The sequence below is a fragment of the Coregonus clupeaformis genome, chromosome 3, assembly GCF_020615455.1.
Source record: "Coregonus clupeaformis isolate EN_2021a chromosome 3, ASM2061545v1, whole genome shotgun sequence".
NCBI classification, from domain to species: Eukaryota; Metazoa; Chordata; class Actinopteri; order Salmoniformes; family Salmonidae; genus Coregonus; species Coregonus clupeaformis.
Window position 1 is genome coordinate 29589861 of NC_059194.1, and position 21281 is coordinate 29611141.

Genomic DNA, 21281 nt, shown 5'->3' on the forward strand with positions numbered 1-21281 from the left:
CTTCCTGAAGGGTTATTTCAATCTCACGCGCGCACACACACACACAGAGTCCGTATACCTTAATGAGCATGATCTTGTCGTTAGTCTGGATCTCTACTCTCTCCAGGGCTATGGTGAGCTTGTCCTGCAGAAGAGGTCACACACACACACAAGGTGCTGATTCCGCTTCATTGTTGTATGTAATGACAGTGTATTAACACTAGGTGGTTCCCCAGACTGCAGCACAGAGATTGTTTTAGTGATATCATGTAATCCTTAGTGATGGATTTCAAATCTATTGAGCCATATGAAGACTGTTGCATCTACGAATCTACAATGTACACAAACAGCAATTAATACTTTAAGGATGAATGAAAACTGATTGAATAGTGATCATATTAGAATTGAACTAGCTACAGTGACAAGTTTTATAGACACCACAGCCTTACCCATAGGATGCAATTTTGTTGAAATCTTTATTCAGAAAAAAAAACATATTAACATATTTATAATTGTTCATTTGACTTTTTTTCTTCTTGAAAATACATTAACAAAAACAGATGTGAATCAATGCCAGGGCAGCAGGACATGGAATCAAACAAGTGACAGATGTTTCAAAAATATATAAATAAATGAAATTGCTGGAGAGAGTGCAATAACCATGGACACCATCATCATTACAGATGATCGGCTCTGCAATCTATTGATAATTGACAAGAAACAATAAACCCATCAGCCCCTTTGAAGGTTTAGATAACAAAGCTGATAAAACATTCCCCATTCCTCTGGTTCAGTTTCTTCATTTTAACCGATTTATTTGGGCTTCATTTCAAATGTACATCGTAAAACCGAACACTGTTAAACATGCTTTTTGTGTCCTGTAAACACAAACAGAAGGAGAGCTCGTTGTTGTCGTCTAGGGTAACTAGTGCTGTGTAGAGGCAGAGCTCCAGAAGCCTTTTTACAGCCTGTTTATGCTTAGAAAGGCAGCCAGTAAATGTATATAAACACATCATTTTTGTTCATCATGCAGCATATTTTTGCTTGATTGTTGGACTTTGTTTTTGCTTTATTCATTGTGTTTCATTGCAAAGTAGCGCACGACACAGCCAAGATCCCCAGCCGTGTCCACAATCAACAGAAATGTAAGGAGTAAATGTCACCAAGCTGTGACAGACACCTAGTGGAACCCAAGTCCCAACTGTGACACGTCACTGTTATACCTATAACTGTCATTGTCATCGTCATCAATATTACCATCAACATCATCATTAACGAGAATTTACAAAAAAATATGGGAATTGGTCATTTTAACTGAAAAAAACTATAATAAGACTTGAAACATCCAGCTAACATTACGCAAACGTTCTGTTTCCACGATAGTCACCACCAGGAACCGCAACGTTTTTTATACACCAACGTCAAGGATCAAATCAGTCCGTCAGACTGTACACTCTTAGAAGAAAAGGTGCTATCTAGAACCTAAACGGGTTCTTTGGCTGTCCCCATACAAGAACCCTTTGAGTAACCCTTTTTTGGTTCCAGGTATAACCATTTTGGGTTACATGCAGAACCCTTTCCACAGAGGGTTCTACATGGAACCCAAAAGGGTTCTACCTGGAACCAAAAAGGATTCTACCCTGAACCAAAAAGGGTTCTCCTATGGGCACAGCCGAATAATCATTTTGGAACCCTTTTTTCTAAAAGTATAGGAGAGGGACTGGGGGGTTGGATTGAGCACAGACATGTACAGAAACAGAGGGAGAGAAGAGGAGAAGGAAGAAGAAGGGGATGGGGCAGATGAACAGAAAAAGACAGACATGTAAAAGCTCCTCCTGCCAAGAGGTCAATCCCTCTGAATGCAAAAACTACCAATAGCAAAATAAACACAATCAGATCAGCCACAATCCAGAGGTCGACAGTCAACAAACACACATCCATGATTTAGAATTTGAGAAACCATAAACCAGCATCATTCTCATTGGGTAATTCAGCTCCCCCTGTCTGGCCCTTGGGCGGGGTGGGTCCATCCAGTATTTTTTTTGGGGGGGCTGGGGGGTGGGGGGTGGGGGGTAGACTTCATAGACTACATTGGTTGGAAGGGCGGGAGGCAGGGAGTGAGCACTCTGGAGTGTGTGTCTCCACAGTATCGCCCTGTCGTCTGGAGGGAGTGTGTGTGTGTGTATCTATGTGTGTGTGTGTCTCCAGCCTCCTGCGCTCTCCCTCTCAGCCATGCATCTCCTGGTTGAGTTTGTCCTGGAAGATGTACAGGTTGTTGGTGGCAGCGATGGCGATGATGTTCTCCGTAGGGTGCCAGGCCGTGTGCAGGATCTTCTTGGTGAAGTCCAGGCTGTCCACGCTGATGTCATCCTTGCGGCGTTTCCCACCCTGGCAGACGCGGCGAGGCTTGAGAACTGCCCGGGGCTTACTGCTCTCCCTGGACGCCTCCAGGGTCACGTCACGCTTGGTGTTCCGGTCAAACATCCGGAAGAAGTTGTTGTAGGCCCCCGTCATGATCACACTGGGAGAGGGGGATGGAGGGAGAGAGAGAGAGAGAGAGAGAGAGAAAAGAGTCTTGAAGATGTCCAATTCTGCACTCACGCACTCTGAACACAAAGTGCACACACATTCACTCCCTGTACAATTTAAAGGGGGAGTAAGAACAGCAAGGGCAAAACACACACACACACATTTCGTCTACCTGTCTGAGCCGTTCCAGGCACACTCAAACTTGTCGAAGATGCAGTCGTTCTCATAGAGGGAGCACAGCTTGCTGCGGAGGTAATCATGCACCTGCAGGAACACACACCAAGATTTAATCAACACACCATTCACAGCCAACACACACACACATACACACACACACACACACACACACACACGTCTCTCTGCATGGTGATGCAAGGGGCTGAAATGTACAATGATAGCTTTATTCATAATAAGCTTAATACACTCTCTGCATAGGGGCAGCGGTCAATCCATGGTCAATCCCTCTACGGTCAAACGGTGGTCACAGTTTGGTTGTAAATCAAACCATATGGACGTGTTTGTTTCCATACCGTTCTCGCTGACCAATGAAAATGTGTTGTGTTAAAGTAAACATTGCCTATTCTCTCCCCTGACAACACACCCCTCCCCTCTCCACTCCCTCACTTTTCCTTTTTGACCTTTTCGTATGTTTCTGTTACCCTTTTCTCCCCCTCATCCTCTCTCTCTTCCCTCCCCTCCTCAATTCATTTCAATGAAGGGAATACATGAGTAAATACAGCCAAATTACTAAATACAGAGTTTTAGAGTCCCTCATTCTCCCCCATCTCCCACCCCTCTCCCTCCTCCCACCTCTCTGTCTCCTTGCTGCATTGCAGATATGGGTAGGTCTCAGTAAGGTATCCCCCCCCTCCTCTCCCAGTGCAGTTTATGAGTGGAGCTCCCGGCTATATATAGCACCAGCGCGTCTCAACCACCCACTCCTGACTGCACAGCAGAGCACGCCACATGCGTACGCACACGCACCCACACACACTACACGAGCACACATCCTATATACACACTACACACTTATCATGTGCACTCATTATGGCCTTACGCATGCTAAACACACATTGAACATACAGGAACACGTGTATCATACACAACATATACAGATGTTACATACACAGTGCATTTACATTTGAGTCATTTAGCAGACGCTCTTATCCAGACTGACTTACAGCTAGTGCCTTCATCTTAAGGCGAGACAACCACATATCACAGCCATAGTACGTACAACTTTTCCTCAATGAAGCCGCTATCAGCAAAGTGAGTGCTAGTAGACCCTATATATGTATAAAGGCATTGACATTCAAGCCGAGAGGTTCAACATGTGTAACACATGCTACACACACATGCTACACACTTATATATGAGAGCCCAGCAACTTGAGCTCCGCACGCATCAATTCCATTTTCAAACAAATCTCCCACTGACATCAATGCATGGCTTATGCGACAGTTCCGCAATCTAATAAATCCTAATAATATGTAAATACATATTTGACCCAGGTCTGTTTCGCACAATGCACGCACGCTCGCATAGCCTACTGTATATGCTAATAGTAACATTACACACACTGTCTATGTCTCCGTAGCCTCTGGAAAGAGAGCCTGTGACGTGACTTTCGCTTTGGACATTAACATGGTGACACTCCATCTTAACTCCTCCTCCACATTTACTGGATTGGTTGAAGAGTGCAGAAGAGAACCGCCCCCCGGGTCCCCCGCCAGTTTCTTTTCTTTTCACCAAGACCAGTATGTAGAGGATCTAGTTTCAGGCGTTTCTTTTACACCTGCTACGTTAGGTTAATGTCTCTGTGCTGATAGTAATAGTATTCTGTCTATGTCTCTGTGATAGTAACAGTATACTGTCTATGTCTCTGTGATAGTAATAGCATACTGTCTATGTCTCTGTGATAGTAATAGCATACTGTCTATGTCTCTGTGATGGTAATAGTATTCTGTCTATGTCTCTGTGATAGTAATAGCATACTGTCTATGTCTCTGTGATAGTAATAGCATACTGTCTATGTCTCTGTGATAGTAATAGCATACTGTCTATGTCTCTGTGATGGTAATAGCATACTGTCTATGTCTCTGTGATAGTAATAGCATACTGTCTATGTCTCTGTGATAGTAATAGCATACTGTCTATGTCTCTGTGATATTAATAGCATACTGTCTATGTCTCTGTGATAGTAATAGCATACTGTCTATGTCTCTGTGATGGTAATAGCATACTGTCTATGTCTCTGTGATAGTAATAGCATACTGTCTATGTCTCTGTGATAGTAATAGCATACTGTCTATGTCTCTGTGCTGATAGTGAAGTTGGGCTCCTCACCTGGTATATCTCCAGGGGCTTGTTCTCCATGTTGAGGTCCCACACCTTGGCGGTGAGGTAGTCTCTGGTCAGCAGGTAGCGCCCGCTGTGGCTGAACTTGACATCCGACACAGACGAGATGATTTCCGAGAAGAAGGAGCGGTTACTGGGGTCCTCCGGCTCCTCAAACACTAGAGGAGGAGAGGAGAGGGGGGTGAGTGTTTGGGGGTAGTAAGTGTGTGTGTGTGTGTGTGTGTGTATGTGCGTGTGTGTGGCCTCCAGATTGCGGGTCTGCCAAAAGCTAAGGCGAAGCAGTTGGCTAGGTACTGCTCTGTTTCAGCTGTTTGGAGAACAGTATGCTTTCTTAGTATGCTTTCTGTACCCTTGAGTGTCATGCATACAGGGACCTTTGAAATGTTTGGATCCTTTTTTAATGTACATTTGATTGGTGGATTCAAATAAAGTATTCAAAGTGTGTGTGTGTGTGTGTGTGTGTGTGTGTGTGTGTGTGTGTGTGTGTATATGATGTACGGCATATGTCTGTAATGTAAGTGTGTGTGTGTGTGTGTGTATATGATGTACGGCATATGTCTGTAATGTAAGTGTGTGTGTGTGTGTGTGTGTGTATATGATGTACGGCATATGTCTGTAATGTAAGTGTGTGTGTGTGTGTGTGTGTGTATGATGTACGGCATATGTATGTAATGTAAGTGTGTGTGTGTGTGTGTGGGTTGGTTCTTCTATCCTTGTGGGGACTTAAAATCCCCCAAAGTCCCTACAAGGATAGTAAAACAAGGAAAATCCTCCCTAGTGGGGACATTTCCCACATTCCCATGAGGACAAAGTCTATTTTAAGCTTAGGGGTTAGGTTTAGGGTTAGAATTAGGGTAATGGGTTAGTGGCTAGGATTAGGGCTAGGAGTTAGGTTTAGGGTTACGGGCTAGCGTTAAGGTTAGGGAAAATAGGATTTTGAATAGAAATCAATTTTAGGTCCCCACTAGGATAGAAGAACAAAATGTGTGTGTATGTGTGTGTGTTTCTGATGGTAGGCTATGTATGTCTGTATGTCTATGTCTGTGTGTGTGTTTCTGATGGTAGGCTATGTCTGTCTGTATGTCTATGTCTGTGTGTGTGTTTCTGATGGTAGGCTATGTCTGTCTGTATGTCTATGTCTGTGTGTGTGTTTCTGATGGTAGGCTATGTCTGTCTGTATGTCTATGTCTGTGTGTGTGTTTCTGATGGTAGGCTATGTCTGTCTGTATGTCTATGTTTCTGATGGTAGGCTATGTCTGTCCGTATGTCTATGTCTGTGTTTCTTATGGTAGGCTATGTCTGTCTGTACGTCTATGTCTGTGTGTGTGTTTCTGATGGTAGGCTATGTCTGTCTGTATGTCTATGTCTGTGTGTGTGTTTCTGATGGTAGGCTATGTCTGTCTGTATGTCTATGTCTGTGTGTGTGTTTCTGATGGTAGGCTATGTCTGTCTATGTCTGTGTGTGTGTTTCTGATGGTAGGCTATGTCTGTCTGTATGTCTATGTCTGTGTGTGTGTTTCTGATGGTAGGCTATGTCTGTCTCTATGTCTATGTCTGTGTGTGTGTTTCTGATGGTAGGCTATGTCTGTCTGTATGTCTATGTCTGTGTGTGTGTTTCTGATGGTAGGCTATGTCTGTCTGTATGTCTATGTCTGTGTGTGTGTTTCTGATGGTAGGCTATGTCTGTATGTCTATGTCTGTGTTTCTGATGGTAGGCTATGTCTGTCTGTATGTCTATGTCTGTGTGTGTGTTTCTGATGGTAGGCTATGTCTGTCTGTATGTCTATGTCTGTGTGTGTGTTTCTGATGGTAGGCTATGTCTGTCTGTATGTCTATGTTTCTGATGGTAGGCTATGTCTGTCCGTATGTCTATGTCTGTGTTTCTTATGGTAGGCTATGTCTGTCTGTACGTCTATGTCTGTTTCTGATGATAGGCTATGTCTGTCTGTATGTCTATGTCTGTGTGTGTGTTTCTGATGGTAGGCTATGTCTGTCTGTATGTCTATGTCTGTGTGTGTGTTTCTGATGGTAGGCTATGTCTGTCTATGTCTGTGTGTGTGTTTCTGATGGTAGGCTATGTCTGTCTGTATGTCTATGTCTGTGTGTGTGTTTCTGATGGTAGGCTATGTCTGTCTCTATGTCTATGTCTGTGTGTGTGTTTCTGATGGTAGGCTATGTCTGTCTGTATGTCTATGTCTGTGTGTGTGTTTCTGATGGTAGGCTATGTCTGTCTGTATGTCTATGTCTGTGTGTGTGTTTCTGATGGTAGGCTATGTCTGTATGTCTATGTCTGTGTGTGTGTTTCTGATGGTAGGCTATGTCTGTCTGTATGTCTATGTCTGTGTGTGTGTTTCTGATGGTAGGCTATGTCTGTGTGTATGTCTATGTCTGTGTGTGTGTTTCTGATGGTAGGCTATGTCTGTCTGTATGTCTATGTCTGTGTGTGTGTTTCTGATGGTAGGCTATGTCTGTCTGTATGTCTATGTCTGTGTGTGTGTTTCTGATGGTAGGCTATGTCTGTCTGTATGTCTATGTTTCTGATGGTAGGCTATGTCTGTCCGTATGTCTATGTCTGTGTTTCTGATGGTAGGCTATGTCTGTCTGTATGTCTATGTCTGTGTGTGTGTTTCTGATGGTAGGCTATGTCTGTCTGTATGTCTATGTCTGTGTGTGTGTTTCTGATGGTAGGCTATGTCTGTCTGTATGTCTATGTCTGTGTGTGTGTTTCTGATGGTAGGCTATGTCTGTGTGTATGTCTATGTCTGTGTGTGTGTTTCTGATGGTAGGCTATGTCTGTGTGTATGTCTATGTCTGTGTGTGTGTTTCTGATGGTAGGCTATGTCTGTCTGTATGTCTATGTCTGTGTGTGTGTTTCTGATGGTAGGCTATGTCTGTGTGTGTGAGTACTCACGTTTGGAGTGTTTGTCACACAGTGCGGCCTCTCTCATGTCACAGAGCCGTAGAGTTCCCTTACTGCTGCTGTAGACCAACAGGTTACAGTGGTGAGGGTGGAACTCTGCTGCTGTTATCACCTCTGTCAGATCCTCCATGTTCACTGGCTTGATGTCCACGATGTCTGGGGCACAGGGGTTCAAGACTACAGCAGAGAGTACTGTATACACATAAATTATGATAATAATTAAACAATTAAGAAATAAGGCACGAAGGGGTGTGGTATTTGGCAAATATACCACGGCTAAGGGCTGTTCTTATGCATGACGCAATGCGGCGTGCCTGGATACAGCCCTTAGCCGTGGTATATTGGCCATATACCACAAACCCCGAGGCGCCTTATTGCTATTATAAACTGGCTACCAACTTAATTAGAGCAGTAAAAATACATGTTTTGTCATACCCGTGGTATACGGTCTGATATACCACGGCTGTCAGCCAATCAGCATTCAGGGCTCGAAACACCCAGTTTATAATGTATAATATAAAAATAGCATACATACTAATTTGATTGTGTGTATGTTTCATTAAAAACATAGTACACATACATGCAGTACATATTCAAAATTATACGCGAAAACACACTGATATCAATGCATATACTATTATACACACACCTCTAGGGGTAGCGGGAGGGTAATTCCAAATGAATTTGAATTGTAACAATGCAAATCCTTTCCGGGGCGAGGAGTGTGTGTGTTTTATTCAGCCGCATTATAATCCAGAAAAGGAGTGAAATATTTATGGAACAGTTTTAATAATTCATTAAGCTGCATTTTAACTCCTCGGGAATTATTCCCCTCCCCCACATCACTGTGTGTGTTCGGTTGGAGTCTGTGTCTATATGTGAGTAGGTTCATTTGTGCGTGTGTGTGTGTGTATTGACCAATTGTCTGATCTAAAGGATACTGAAGCTGCGGTCGGTGATGCCCAGGTGCCAGAGGTTGATCCTCAGGTCGTCAGCTGACATGTAGGTCTCGTGGTCGGAGTTGACGGAGATGGAGTTGACGTGGTAGGTGTGGGCGTTGGCAAACACACGCCGAGGGCTCACTTCCACCATCAGATCCATGGGCTTCAACACCGGCACCTAGACAGAGTACAGCAGATACAGTCAGAAAACACAAGACAGAAGATACAGTCAGAAAACACAAGACAGAAGATACAGTCAGAAAACACAAGACAGAAGACACAGTCAGAAAACACAAGACAGAAGATACAGTCAGAAAACACAAGACAGAAGACACAGTCAGAAAACACAAGACAGTAGACACAGTCAGAAAACACAAGACAGAAGACACAGTCAGAAAACACAAGACAGAAGATACAGTCAGAAAACACAAGACAGAAGACACAGTCAGAAAACACAAGACAGAAGATACAGTCAGAAAACACAAGACAGAAGACACAGTCAGAAAACACAAGACAGAAGATACAGTCAGAAAACACAAGACAGAAGACGCAGTCAGAAAACACAAGACAGAAGATACAGTCAGAACACACAAGACAGAAGATACAGTCAGAAAACACAAGACAGAAGATACAGTCAGAAAACACAAGACAGAAGATAGTCAGAAAACACAAGACAGAAGATACAGTCAGGAAACACAAGACAGAAGATACAGTCAGAAAACACAGAGATATGTACTATGTGGTGAGTAGACTCAAAACGCTGAGATCAAATAAGGTTTTACATTCGTAGAATCAAGATTATAGAAAATACATCAGTTTAGTCCATTTGTTCAAAATTACAGAGAGCACATGGAAAACCACGGAGATATAACCATTAGGAATACCTGTAATAATTTGATATTATCGCTTGTGGAAATTAAGGCAGAGAAAACTGGGTTTCTCACTAATTGCTTTGTTCAGTATCTATTGGTTTTATTTTATTTATTTCACCTTTATTTAACCAGGTAAACCAGTTGAGAACAAGTTCTCATTTACAACTGCGACCTGGCCAAGATAAAGCATAGCAGTGCGATAAAAACAACAACACAGAGTTACATATGGGGTAAAACAAAACAAAAATCAAAAAAATACAACAGAAATACAATTAATATACAGTGTGCAAATTTAGCAAGTTATGGAGGTAAGGCAATAAAATAGGCTATAGTGCAAAATAATTACAATTTAGTATTAACACTGGAATGATGTGCAAGAGATGATGTGCAAATAGAGATACTGGGGTACAGATGAGCAAAATAAATAACAATATAGGGATGAGGTAGTTGGGCGGGCTAATTTCAGATGGGCTGTGTACAGGTGCAGTGATCGGTAAGGTGCTCTGACAACTGATGCCTAAAGTTAGTGAGGGAGATAAGCGTCTCCAGCTTCAGAGATTTTTGCAGTTTGTTCCAGTCATTGGCAGCAGAGAACTGGAAGGAATTGCGGCCAAAGGAGGTGTTGGCTTTGGGGATGACCAGTGAGATATACCCGCTGGAGCGCAGACTACGGGTGGGTGTTGCTATGGTGACCAATGAGCTAAGATAAGGCGGGATTTGCCTAGCAGTGATTTATAGATGGCCTGGAGCCAGTGGGTTTGGCGACGAATATGTAGTGAGGACCAGCCAACAAGAGCGTACAGGTCACAGTGGTGGGTATTATATGGGGCTTTGGAGACAAAACGGATGGCACTGTGATAGACAACATCCAATTTGCTGAGTAGAGTGTTGGACCAGAGAAAATTGGTCATGTGACATGGTTCAAATTCTTCCACCGTCTATGCTTTTAGGAACGGGATGATGATATGAGAATGCAACAAAGAATGTGAAACAGTATAGAGGCGTATTGGTGTGTTTTCACCAACACAGACACAACAATAGTCTGTTCCACCCCCCCCAAAAAAAATTATTTTCTCTGGTCATAACAGCTGGCATTATTTACTGTCGCCAAGCAGACAAGCATACACACACACAAACGCACGCAAACGCGCACACACACACCTTGTGCCAATGACCCACTTTTGTAAACTCACCACTGACCTACTTATGCTGTCCGATCTAGAACGTGCGTGTGTGATGTGTGAGTGTGTGTGTGTGTGCATGTGTGTGTGCATGTAACACACACATAACATAGATACAGAACATAGATACAAAGGGAAGATAAAGAAAGAAAGAAAGAAAGTCCAGGGTGACCTGATAACGATAAGAGAGAGATAGAGAGATAGAGAGAGATAGAGAGATAGAGCAGGTAGAGAGATAGAGAGAGAGATAGAGAGATAGAGCAGATAGAGAGATAGATAGAGAGAGAGAGAGAGAGAGAGAGAGATAGAGAGATAGAGCAGATAGAGAGATAGAGAGAGAGATAGATAGAGAGATAGAGAGATAGAGAGATAGAGAGAGAGATAGAGAGATAGAGAGATAGAGAGATAGAGCAGATAGAGAGAGAGAGATAGATAGAGAGAGAGAGATAGAGATAGAGAGAGAGTGATAGAGAGATAGAGAGATAGATAGAGAGATAGAGAGATAGATAGAGAGATAGAGCAGATAGAGAGATAGAGCAGATAGAGATAGAGTGATAGAGTGATAGAGAGATAGAGCAGATAGAGATAGAGTGATAGAGAGATAGAGAGATAGAGCAGATAGAGATAGAGAGATATAGCAGATAGAGAGATAGAGCAGATAGAGAGATAGAGCAGATAGAGAGATAGAGAGATAGAGATAGAGTGATAGAGTGATAGAGAGATAGAGCAGATAGAGATAGAGAGATAGAGATAGAGTGATAGAGTGATAGAGAGTGATAGAGAGATAGAGAGATAGATAGAGAGATAGATAGAGAGATAGAGAGATAGATAGAGAGATAGAGAGATAGAGCAGATAGAGATAGAGTGATAGAGAGATAGAGAGATAGAGCAGATAGAGATAGAGAGATATAGCAGATAGAGAGATAGAGCAGATAGAGAGAGAGCAGATAGAGAGATAGAGAGATAGAGATAGAGTGATAGAGTGATAGAGAGATAGAGAGATAGAGCAGATAGAGATAGAGAGATAGAGAGTGATAGAGAGATAGAGAGATAGAGCAGATAGAGAGATAGAGCAGATAGAGATAGAGAGATAGAGATAGAGTGATAGAGTGATAGAGAGATAGAGTGATAGAGAGATAGAGAGATAGAGCAGATAGAGAGATAGAGCAGATAGAGATAGAGAGATAGAGATAGAGTGATAGAGTGATAGAGAGATAGAGTGATAGAGAGATAGAGAGATAGAGCAGATAGAGAGATAGAGAGATAGAGATAGAGTGATAGAGTGATAGAGAGATAGAGTGATAGAGAGATAGAGCAGATAGAGAGATAGAGCAGATAGAGATAGAGAGATAGAGATAGAGTGATAGAGTGATAGAGAGATAGAGAGATAGAGCAGATAGAGATAGAGAGATAGAGCAGATAGAGAGATAGAGCAGATAGAGATAGAGAGATAGAGCAGATAGAGAGATAGAGCAGATAGAGAGATAGAGATAGATAGAGAAGATAGATAGAAAAAGAAGGAGAGGAGGAGAAAGAAGCCTGAGGAAGAGGAGGTGTGTACCTGTAGTGAGGTGACGGTGGAGAGGTCCTTTATCCTGCCCTCTTCATCCTTCAGGTTGTAGCCTTCAGGCCTCTTGTCCCGCTCACTCACCTTCCACAGCTTAATGGTCTTATCTGATAGACAGCACAATACACCAATCATACAACTTCAATAGCCTTATCTAAGAGACAGACAGGGCAATCAAGCCAATCATATGCCCCAGACGTCTTATCTGAGAGACCGATAGCACAATCAACCAAGCATATGCCTCAAACAGCCTTGTCTGACAGACAGGATTATTCACCAATCATATACCTCAAACCGTCTCATCTGAGAGACAGACACGGCAATCAACCAATCATCTGTTTCAAATCATCTCATCTGTGGTCAGTTAAAAAGCTAGAGGGATAGGTAGAGGTCCCGTGTAGCTCAGTTGGTAGAGCATGGCGCTTGCAACGCCAGGGTTGTGGGTTCGTTTCCCACGGGGGGCCAGTATGAAAATGTATACACTCACTAACTGTAAGTCGCTCTGGATAAGAGCGTCTGCTAAATTACTAAAATGTCAATGTAAAATGTAGATTCAATGTAGACCATGAGTGGTGCATCTACCAGTGTATGAAGCAGGTCATATGGGAATTACATTGACAATGTATGGATGATAGTGTAATAACATGGTAATATGGTAATATCATTTACAAACATTGTAATAGCATCCTGGTGCTAAGGCAGAGGTCCCTCACCATTGGTGGAAAGGAGGAAGTGGGCGGCGTTCTGCTGAGGCAGCCATCGTATCTTGTTGATCTTCTCCTCGATCTCCAGACTCTTCAGGTAGTCAAACTCCGGCTCATGGCTCTGGAACGTGCTGTAGACATTGTACTCTCCCTGGGAGTACGGCTCTGTCTTACACTGCAGCCAGATAGAGAGAGAAAGAGACAGTTACATCCAACACAGTGTAGTGCTGGAGTCAATTCAACCTCAATTGCAGTTATTTCACAAAGTTGCTTAAAATTGACCCTTATCCCGAACATCTATATAATGAACACACACAGTGCCAGGTCTGTGTGGGTGTTTGTATGTGTGTGTACCTACCTCAGGTTCCCTCTGGAAGATGACCACTCGCCCCCCCTTATCCCCTGTGGCCAGGAGCTCTCCAGTGTGGTTGAACTCTACAGTGGAGATGATATCAGCTGCAGACAGGAAAGAGAGAGGGAGAGAGAAAGAGATAGAGAGAGATGGGAGGGAGAGAGAATGGAGAATGGAGAGAGAAGGGAGAGAGAGAGTAGCTATAAGCGAACAGCGCGAAGATAAACATTCAGCATAATGAATTGTTCATTATCAGATGGCACTGTAAACAGCATCACCCAACAATGCAGCAAGTAAACACATAAATGAATGAATAAAAATGAACATTTAACCAAACCCACTGTTAGGTTCTGACAAACAGAGTGAAAAACCAACAAACAATTAGTCAAAGCTCACACACATATATACACACACACACACACACACACACACACACACACACATCAAATCTCACATCAGACACAGGTGCTATTATCTAAGCCTGCTTCTGACATACTGCGACCACACTGATGCACAGACTGAACAGTGAACAGCGGTGAGTGAATAGTGAATGTTGCTATGTGAACGCTCCTAACCCTCCTACCTCTACTAACCGTCCCAGTGTCTTTCTGAGACACTACGGGCCAGTCTGAGGAGGAGAAGGCCTGTGTTAGCAGCCAGGGACCTTCCTGTCAAAAAGCATCTCTTACTTACCGCTGACTGATTCAATCTTACATTAGATTACAGTGGTATTCACAGTCAATGAATGGCCTGACAAGAAGAAGAAAAAACTGCCGGGAGAGGTTCTCTTCTACACTGTTCAACCAATCCAGTAAATGTGGAGGAGGAGTTAAGATGGAGTGTCGCCTTTTTAACGCCCAAAAGCGGAAGTCGCGTCACAGGCTCGCTTTCCATTTCCCCTAAAAACCAGATGCATCCGGTTGTATCCGACCCCACTAAGCCTAACTGGTTCTATTGATAATAGGTATTTGTTTTATTAAAGGTCTGCCTATAAACTGTGTTTAAACCATGATCAAATAGGTTATTAACCATTAGTAAAGTGTCTATAAATCATGGTACTGATAATAATAACAGAACTGCTGTTATGAATAGAATTCTCTCTCTCTCTCTGTATGTCAGGCAATGTGTGTGTGTTTGCGTGTACAGGGCAGTGGGGGACTGGGGGGGGGGTATTGTTCGTGCAGGGGGTTGCCATGGCAACAGGCTGAAGTGGTCTGGCTCTAGCAGCAGCAGCCCGGTAGGAGAGGAAGGCAGTAGCAAGAGAAGCAGGAATCATCAATCTGGGGGACATAATGGGCCTGCCCTGCCTAGTCCACAAACAGCCCAAATTCAATCTGGAGCGGCGTCGCAGCAACTCACTGCACGGACCGCCGCCACACACACACACAAAACACACAGGACACCCAGACCTCACAGTACATACGCAGTTACACACACACCCATATATCTCAGAGCACACACACATCAAGGCACACACGGCACATACAGTTTCTCCAAGCACACACACAGAGCATATATACCAGTGGAGGCTGGTGGGAGGAGCTATAGGAGGACAGGGTAATTGTAATGGCTGGAATGGAATGATTGGAACAGAGTCAAACATGTGGTATAGCTCCTCCCACCAGCCTCCTCTGATACATACAAATGTACACGCTCACTTTAGCATGAAAATGTCCTTCACAAAACTAAGACATAAACACACGTGTCCTTCACACACTAATCTCAGCACCCAAATCATAAGATACTTTTCACACTCCAACACATAAGCACAAATACACACATTGTGACACAGACACAAAGTGCTGAAGGGTCGATAAGGAGGAGAATGAGGGGAGGATGATGTCCTACTGTTCCAATTACAGTAATCTCTGGTCTGGGTAAACATTACTACCAATACCTCTCTCTTAACAGCATGGTCAAACCAACACCCAGAAGGGGACGTGTGTGGGTGGGGTTGTGTGTTTGTACGTGTCTGTGCACATTTGTAAAAATTTTTTTTTTACCTTTATTTAACTAGGCAAGTCAGTTAAGAACAAATTCTTATTTACAATGACGGCCTACACCAGCCAAACCCAGATGACGCTGGGCCAATTGTGCGCCGCCCTATGGGACTCCCAATCACGGCCGGTTGTGATACAGCCTGGAATCGAACCAGGGGGTCTGTAGTGACGCCTCAAGCACTGAGATGCAGTGACTTAGACCGCTGCGCCACTCGGGAGCCCACATACACTCAATTACCCTCCACAATAAAGATTTTTTTTTAATTTAGAGCCCTGCACACACACACACCACACAGTTATTGAATAGGGATGACTATAGTTCTGTTAATTGTTCATCACTAGCCAATGTAATGAGTAACATCAGGAGAAGAATGGAGAGGGGGTGGAGGAATAGAGGAGAGAGGGTTAGATAGGAGGAAGACGGGGGAAGTGGAGAGATAAGAGTCGGGGTGGATGAGGAGGGGATGATGCTGAAGCATATTGTATACCAGTACATACAACATCCTAATCCTCCTGGGACTATGGGATCTGTTTATTCCTGTGTTTCTACACTCCAAAGATACTAAAATGCCATAGTATATATTGTATAAAACAGGGAGGGAGATGCTTGGTTATGGAAACAATCTGAGAGAGAGAGAGAGAGAGAGAGAGAGAGAGAGAGAGAGAGAGAGAGAGAGAGAGAGAGAGAGAGAGAGAGAGAGAGAGAGGAGAGAGAGAGAGAGAGAGAGAGGAGAGAGAGAGAGAGAGAGAAGAGAGAGAGAGAGAGAGAGAGAAAAAAAAAAAAAAAAAAGAGAGAGAGAGAGAGAGAGAGAGAGAGAGAGAGAGAGAGAGAGAGAGAGAGAGAGAGAGAGAGAGAGAGGAGAGAGAGAGAGAGAGAGAGAGAGAGAGAGAGAGAGAGAGGAGAGAGAGAGAAAAAAAAAAAAAAAAGAGAAAAAAAAAAAGAGAGAGAGAGAGAGAGAGAGAGAGAGAGAGAGAGAGAGAGAGAGAGAGAGAGAGAGAGAGAGAGAGAGAGAGAGAGAGAGAGAGAGAGAGAGAGAGAGAGAGAGAGAGAGAGAGAGAGAGAGAGAGAGAGAGAGAGAGAGAGAGAGAGAGAGAGAGAGAGAGAGAGAGAGAGCTACAGTAAATACTCATATAACCCCTATACATGTCAGGGATTAGCTTCTATGTAAAATCTATACCGGATCTATGCCCAATCCATATTATCCATAGCTACGCATCTCATATACTATCTATTGTCTAATATCCCCATGAAGAATGGATGGATATGTGTGTGCAGGGATAGTCCTCTTCCCCACAGCACTGACTCCAGTATTAATGAGTGTAGGAAAAGATACGTCCTCTGTGAGACTGGAGTTCGTCTGGTCAAACTCTATTTCAGGACATCAATGACACACACGCTGAGATACATACACTCACAGAGACAGATGCACACAGAGACAGACAGACACAAACAGTCTCACACAAATAGTCCCACATATATTCACACAGATGAAAATAGACAGTCCCTCGTACACACACACGCACTCACACAAAGACACACAGACAGACATATGCACACGCACGCACACGTGCACACACAGTGCTCTGGGTCTCGATAGATCTGAATAGGTGATTCATTGGTCATTAATTTATACGGTATACAGTATAAACACACCTTCAGTGTAAGAGGCAAACGGCTCGGGCTCCAGAGAGAGGGAAGTGATGTCGGAGGACAGGACCTGGATGGGGTTCAACATCCTGGGGGAGGAGTCCGGGAGAGGGGAGGAGGCAGGGCCTGGCGGGGCGGGGCTCTTCAGGCAAAAGCCACGAGCAGCCCTGCAAGAGGGGGGCAGCAGGGTCTCAGTTACACTGCATCACAACCATCCACAGGGATTAAACAGGGAGGGAGGGAGGGAGGGTGGGTGGGAGGGAGGGAGGGAGGGAGGGAGGGGGCGTGGGTCATCTCAAATGTCTAAAGTGTCCACTTTCCTTCATCTGCACTACTATGAAATTAATGGATACATTGTTAGTACTGTAGTGACTGATTCAAACAAATCATGCATGTTGTCATGGTTTTGTGATCATTGGTGATATTATTATCATTAACATCTCTGTTTCACCATCCTACCACCACTGTCCTGGCACCCACAGCCAAAGGACAGGAGAGGAGAGAGTGCTGTACAGGGAGAGAGAAGGACTCTATAGGGCAGGAGCGGGGAGAGAGGGGGAGCGGGACGGGGGGAAAGGGTGAGGGGGTTAAATATCCTCCCCTCTTTGAGCCTAGGGCAGAAAACCCCTGGAGACTGGAGAGGCCTCGATCCTGACATTGCTACAGACACACTGCTGTGTGTGCACACGTACACACACACATACAACGAACACACACACTGACAGAGAGACAGACACACAAACACATACTGTATATACAGTAACAGACAGAAAAACACACAAACACCAGTACCACAAATAAAAAATGTTAATTTAGAGCCCTGCACACACACACACACAGTTATTGAATAGGGATGACTATAGTTCTGTTAATTGTTCATCACTAGCCAGTGTAATGAGTAACATCAGGAGAAGAATGGAGAGGGGGTGGAGGAATAGAGGAGAGAGGGTTAGATAGGAGGAAGAGGAGAGATAGAGTCGGGGTGGATGAGGAGGGGATGATGCTGAAGCATATTGTATACCAGTACATACAACATCCTAATCCTCCTGGGACTATGGGATCTGTTTATTCCTGTGTTTCTACACTCCAAAGATACTAAAACGCCATAGTATATATTGTATAAAACTCTCTTCTCTTTAAGATTTTCAGAGACATACTGTATGGAAATACTATGATGTATGCTTGAGGACTAGGTGAACGGTCCCTCTAATACATTACACCTCTTTGTCTGGACAGGAGTCACGTAGGTCTGTATTTCTGCTCATCAGCGATTCTCTGTGAATAATCAGTGACTGGCTGTGAATTGATTCATTAATATGGCTATTATTAGAGGGCGGGGCTAGCCTGTCAATCACCCAAGGCCACTCCGAACCCACCGTGTTTATCTTCCTGTTCAGTTTCCATGGTGAGGGATGGATGATGTATGGAAGACTGAGTGCATTCAATGGAAAACACGTTCCACACACACCCTCGTTAAAAACAAGGTACGGTTTTCAGTATCCATTCACACACAGAGAAAGAAGTATTTCAGAGGCAGTAGTATCACACGCACGCACACACACACACTCCTGTATGAGACATTGTTCATTCATACACACACACACACACACAGTTCTGTGTAAGTGAAATTATATAAGCAACAGAAAGAAACACAGGATGTAATGGGATTATCTAGATAGGGACATGCAAGGCTCACGACACCTTAACATTCGGGAATTATAATCTCTGCCTCTCAGTCATGCTGCTGAACAATGTTGCTGTGTGAAAGCAACCCAGTGTTCCCGCCAGATTAGCAGTGTATAGTTCAGATTAACAGGAGTACAGAGGGATATTAAGAGATTAATCCTGAACTCTGATACCGTGATGAAACACAGACAACTTCCTCCTCTGTTCTGACGCACGTCACTCGACGGTCAGGTGCCCGCCCGCCCGCCCGCCCACGCACACTCAACAATAACCAGCGAGAGAGAGAGAGAGAGAGAGAGAGAGAGAGAGAGAGAGAGAGAGAGAGAGAGAGAGAGAGAGAGAGAGAGAGAGAGAGAGAGAGAGAGAGAGAGAGAGAGAGAGAGAGAGAGAGAGAGAGAGAGAGAGAGAGAGAGAGAGAGAGTGTGAGGGCATGGGGGTTTAGAGCTAAACATGCACCGGTATTAAATGTGTTATTAGTGTATATGATGAATACTATCATCTCATCCTATAAATGTACCATGTCAGAGGGGACTTGGATTAATGTAACACAATAATGTTAGATTTCAGTAAACATTTCTGGTGTGCTTTAATTTCAGACCCAAAAATAAATGAGTCATTTGCATATATGCATGCACTGTATGTACAATACAGAGAGACAAACAGTCACAAACCTGCACAAACAAACATACTGTACACACACACACACATATACACAGACTCAGACACAGAGCTCAGACACAGTGCTCTGACGGTAAAGGAGTGGCCTTGAACAGTATCACACATTGACACAACCACAGAGGGACGAGAGAGAGAGAGAGAGAGAGAGAGAGAGAGAGAGAGAGAGAGAGAGAGAGAGGAGAGAGAGAAATAAAGGAGAGATCAGAGCTAAAGGATGGAGAGGGATGACAGAAGAGCGGGAGGAGAGAATAGAGGGAAAAACGGTATTTAAAAGAGATTAGTACAAAAGAAAAGAGCAGAGAGGAGGGCGAGAAGTGCTCCAGGCCCTGTTTAGGTCTACTATACTAACTGTAAGTGACTTTAACTTGTGTGAAAGATTATAGATCCTCTTATAAAAGATTATAGATCCATCCTATATTAACAAAAAAGAAATCATTCTCTCACACATAAACTTACATAAAGAGTCGTAGAACACACACACACACACACACACACAAAACATACAATATATAGATCACACGCATACACACACATGGAACCCTTCCCCTTCTCTTACCTTCAGTCACATAGTTGTGGTCTCGGAGGAAGCCGTGGTTGAGTGTTCGGGTGGTGTCAGTGTCCTCGCCCATCAGCAGGGGTGCGGTGTGCGCCCGTCCCGGGGGGGCAGCTTAGATCCGTGGGGGGGGTCCCGGCCAGCGCAGCGCCCATACTGCCCAACGCCGCCTCAGCACAGGGGCGCAGAGCGAAGCATTCTGGGACAGGGAGAGGGCCGACGACACGGATACGCTGGCAGAGCAGTGAATGACACACCAGCTCTGCTCTTACACAAACACCCACGTTCACTGACACACACACAGAGGTTGAGAGCGATGGATCTTCTTTTCCACGTCGATGCTCCAAGGGGGGGAGGGGAGGATGAGGCGTTGAGCCAAGCCCCAGATTCAGTCAGCATCTGCAGTGCTGCTGCTCCTGCTGCGGTGCTCACACAAACGGACCCGACACACTAACACACAAAGCCTGTTGCGTCTGGTCAGGTACTCCTCGACAGAGCATCCATGAAGACGGTCCTTCTCTCTCACAGCCGATGGAGTCCCTCTCTGACGCTACGCTACAGCCGGGGAGAAATCCTGCCGGCCTGTTTTTCTGCTGCAGTGTCAGCTCTGGCGTATGTGTGTGTGTGAGAGCGTGTGTGTGTGAGGAGAGAGAGAGGTAGAGAGAGACAGAGAGAGAGGGAGGGAGGGAGGGAGGGAGAGAGGGAGGTTCTATCCTGCTGTTGTGGTACGTGTGACACATCAGAATAGACTCCTCCCAGCTCAGCCAATCAGAGATGAGCTGCGATATGCATGTCTGACTGCAGGTGATTAGAGAGAGAGAGACAGAGAGAGGATGAAAAAGAGAAAGCGGGGGATGGATGGATGGGAGAAAGAGAGAGGTGGTAGAGAGATAGTGGGGGATGGAGGAAGAGAGAGGAGAAAAGAGGAAGGAATGCTGTACCAGTTCAGCAGTGAATGAAATACAGCAGAAGTGAAGCATGACAGTGACTGGAGGATTTACCTGGAGCCCTGACTACACTATTTTCCATTAACACACACAGACAATATTACAAACTATAGCACACATAAATGTTATCATTTTTCCATTGGGGTGTGAGAGACAGAAATGGGGATCGAGGAGAGAGGGAGTGAGATGGGGATGGAGGGTGAAAGACAAGAGGAGGAGGGGTTAGAGAGCATGAAAGTACCAGTGACAGTTGGTGTCATCTCTGCTTCTGGACGATTGCCATTAGGTTTTAACCCCCAGCGGAGAATATAAGGCCTGTTAATCAGCTCTAACCCCCAATCATCAGCTTTCACCCCCATAAACACA

At 44.3% G+C, this 21281-nt stretch overlaps 1 protein-coding gene across 2 annotated transcripts; it reads right to left on the reverse strand.

Annotated features, from left to right (window-relative positions):
• Nucleotides 1-2032: 2032 nt before the first annotated feature.
• On the reverse strand, nt 2033-21281 carry LOC121544310 (serine/threonine-protein phosphatase 2A 55 kDa regulatory subunit B gamma isoform). 2 transcript variants are annotated; one of them, XM_041854231.2, is made up of 10 exons: nt 19972-21281; nt 17058-17218; nt 13410-13507; nt 13061-13226; nt 12342-12454; nt 8728-8905; nt 7778-7942; nt 4855-5024; nt 2681-2772; nt 2033-2500 (listed from the first exon to the last, which is right to left on the reverse strand). In XM_041854231.2, the coding sequence occupies exons 2-10, from the start codon at nt 17137-17139 to the stop codon at nt 2206-2208; spliced, it is 1359 nt and encodes a 452-aa protein (XP_041710165.1). In that variant the 5' UTR covers nt 17140-17218; nt 19972-21281; the 3' UTR covers nt 2033-2205. The 2 variants fall into 2 exon arrangements, with proteins under 2 accessions (XP_041710165.1, XP_041710173.1); XM_041854239.2 differs by lacking the exon at nt 17058-17218.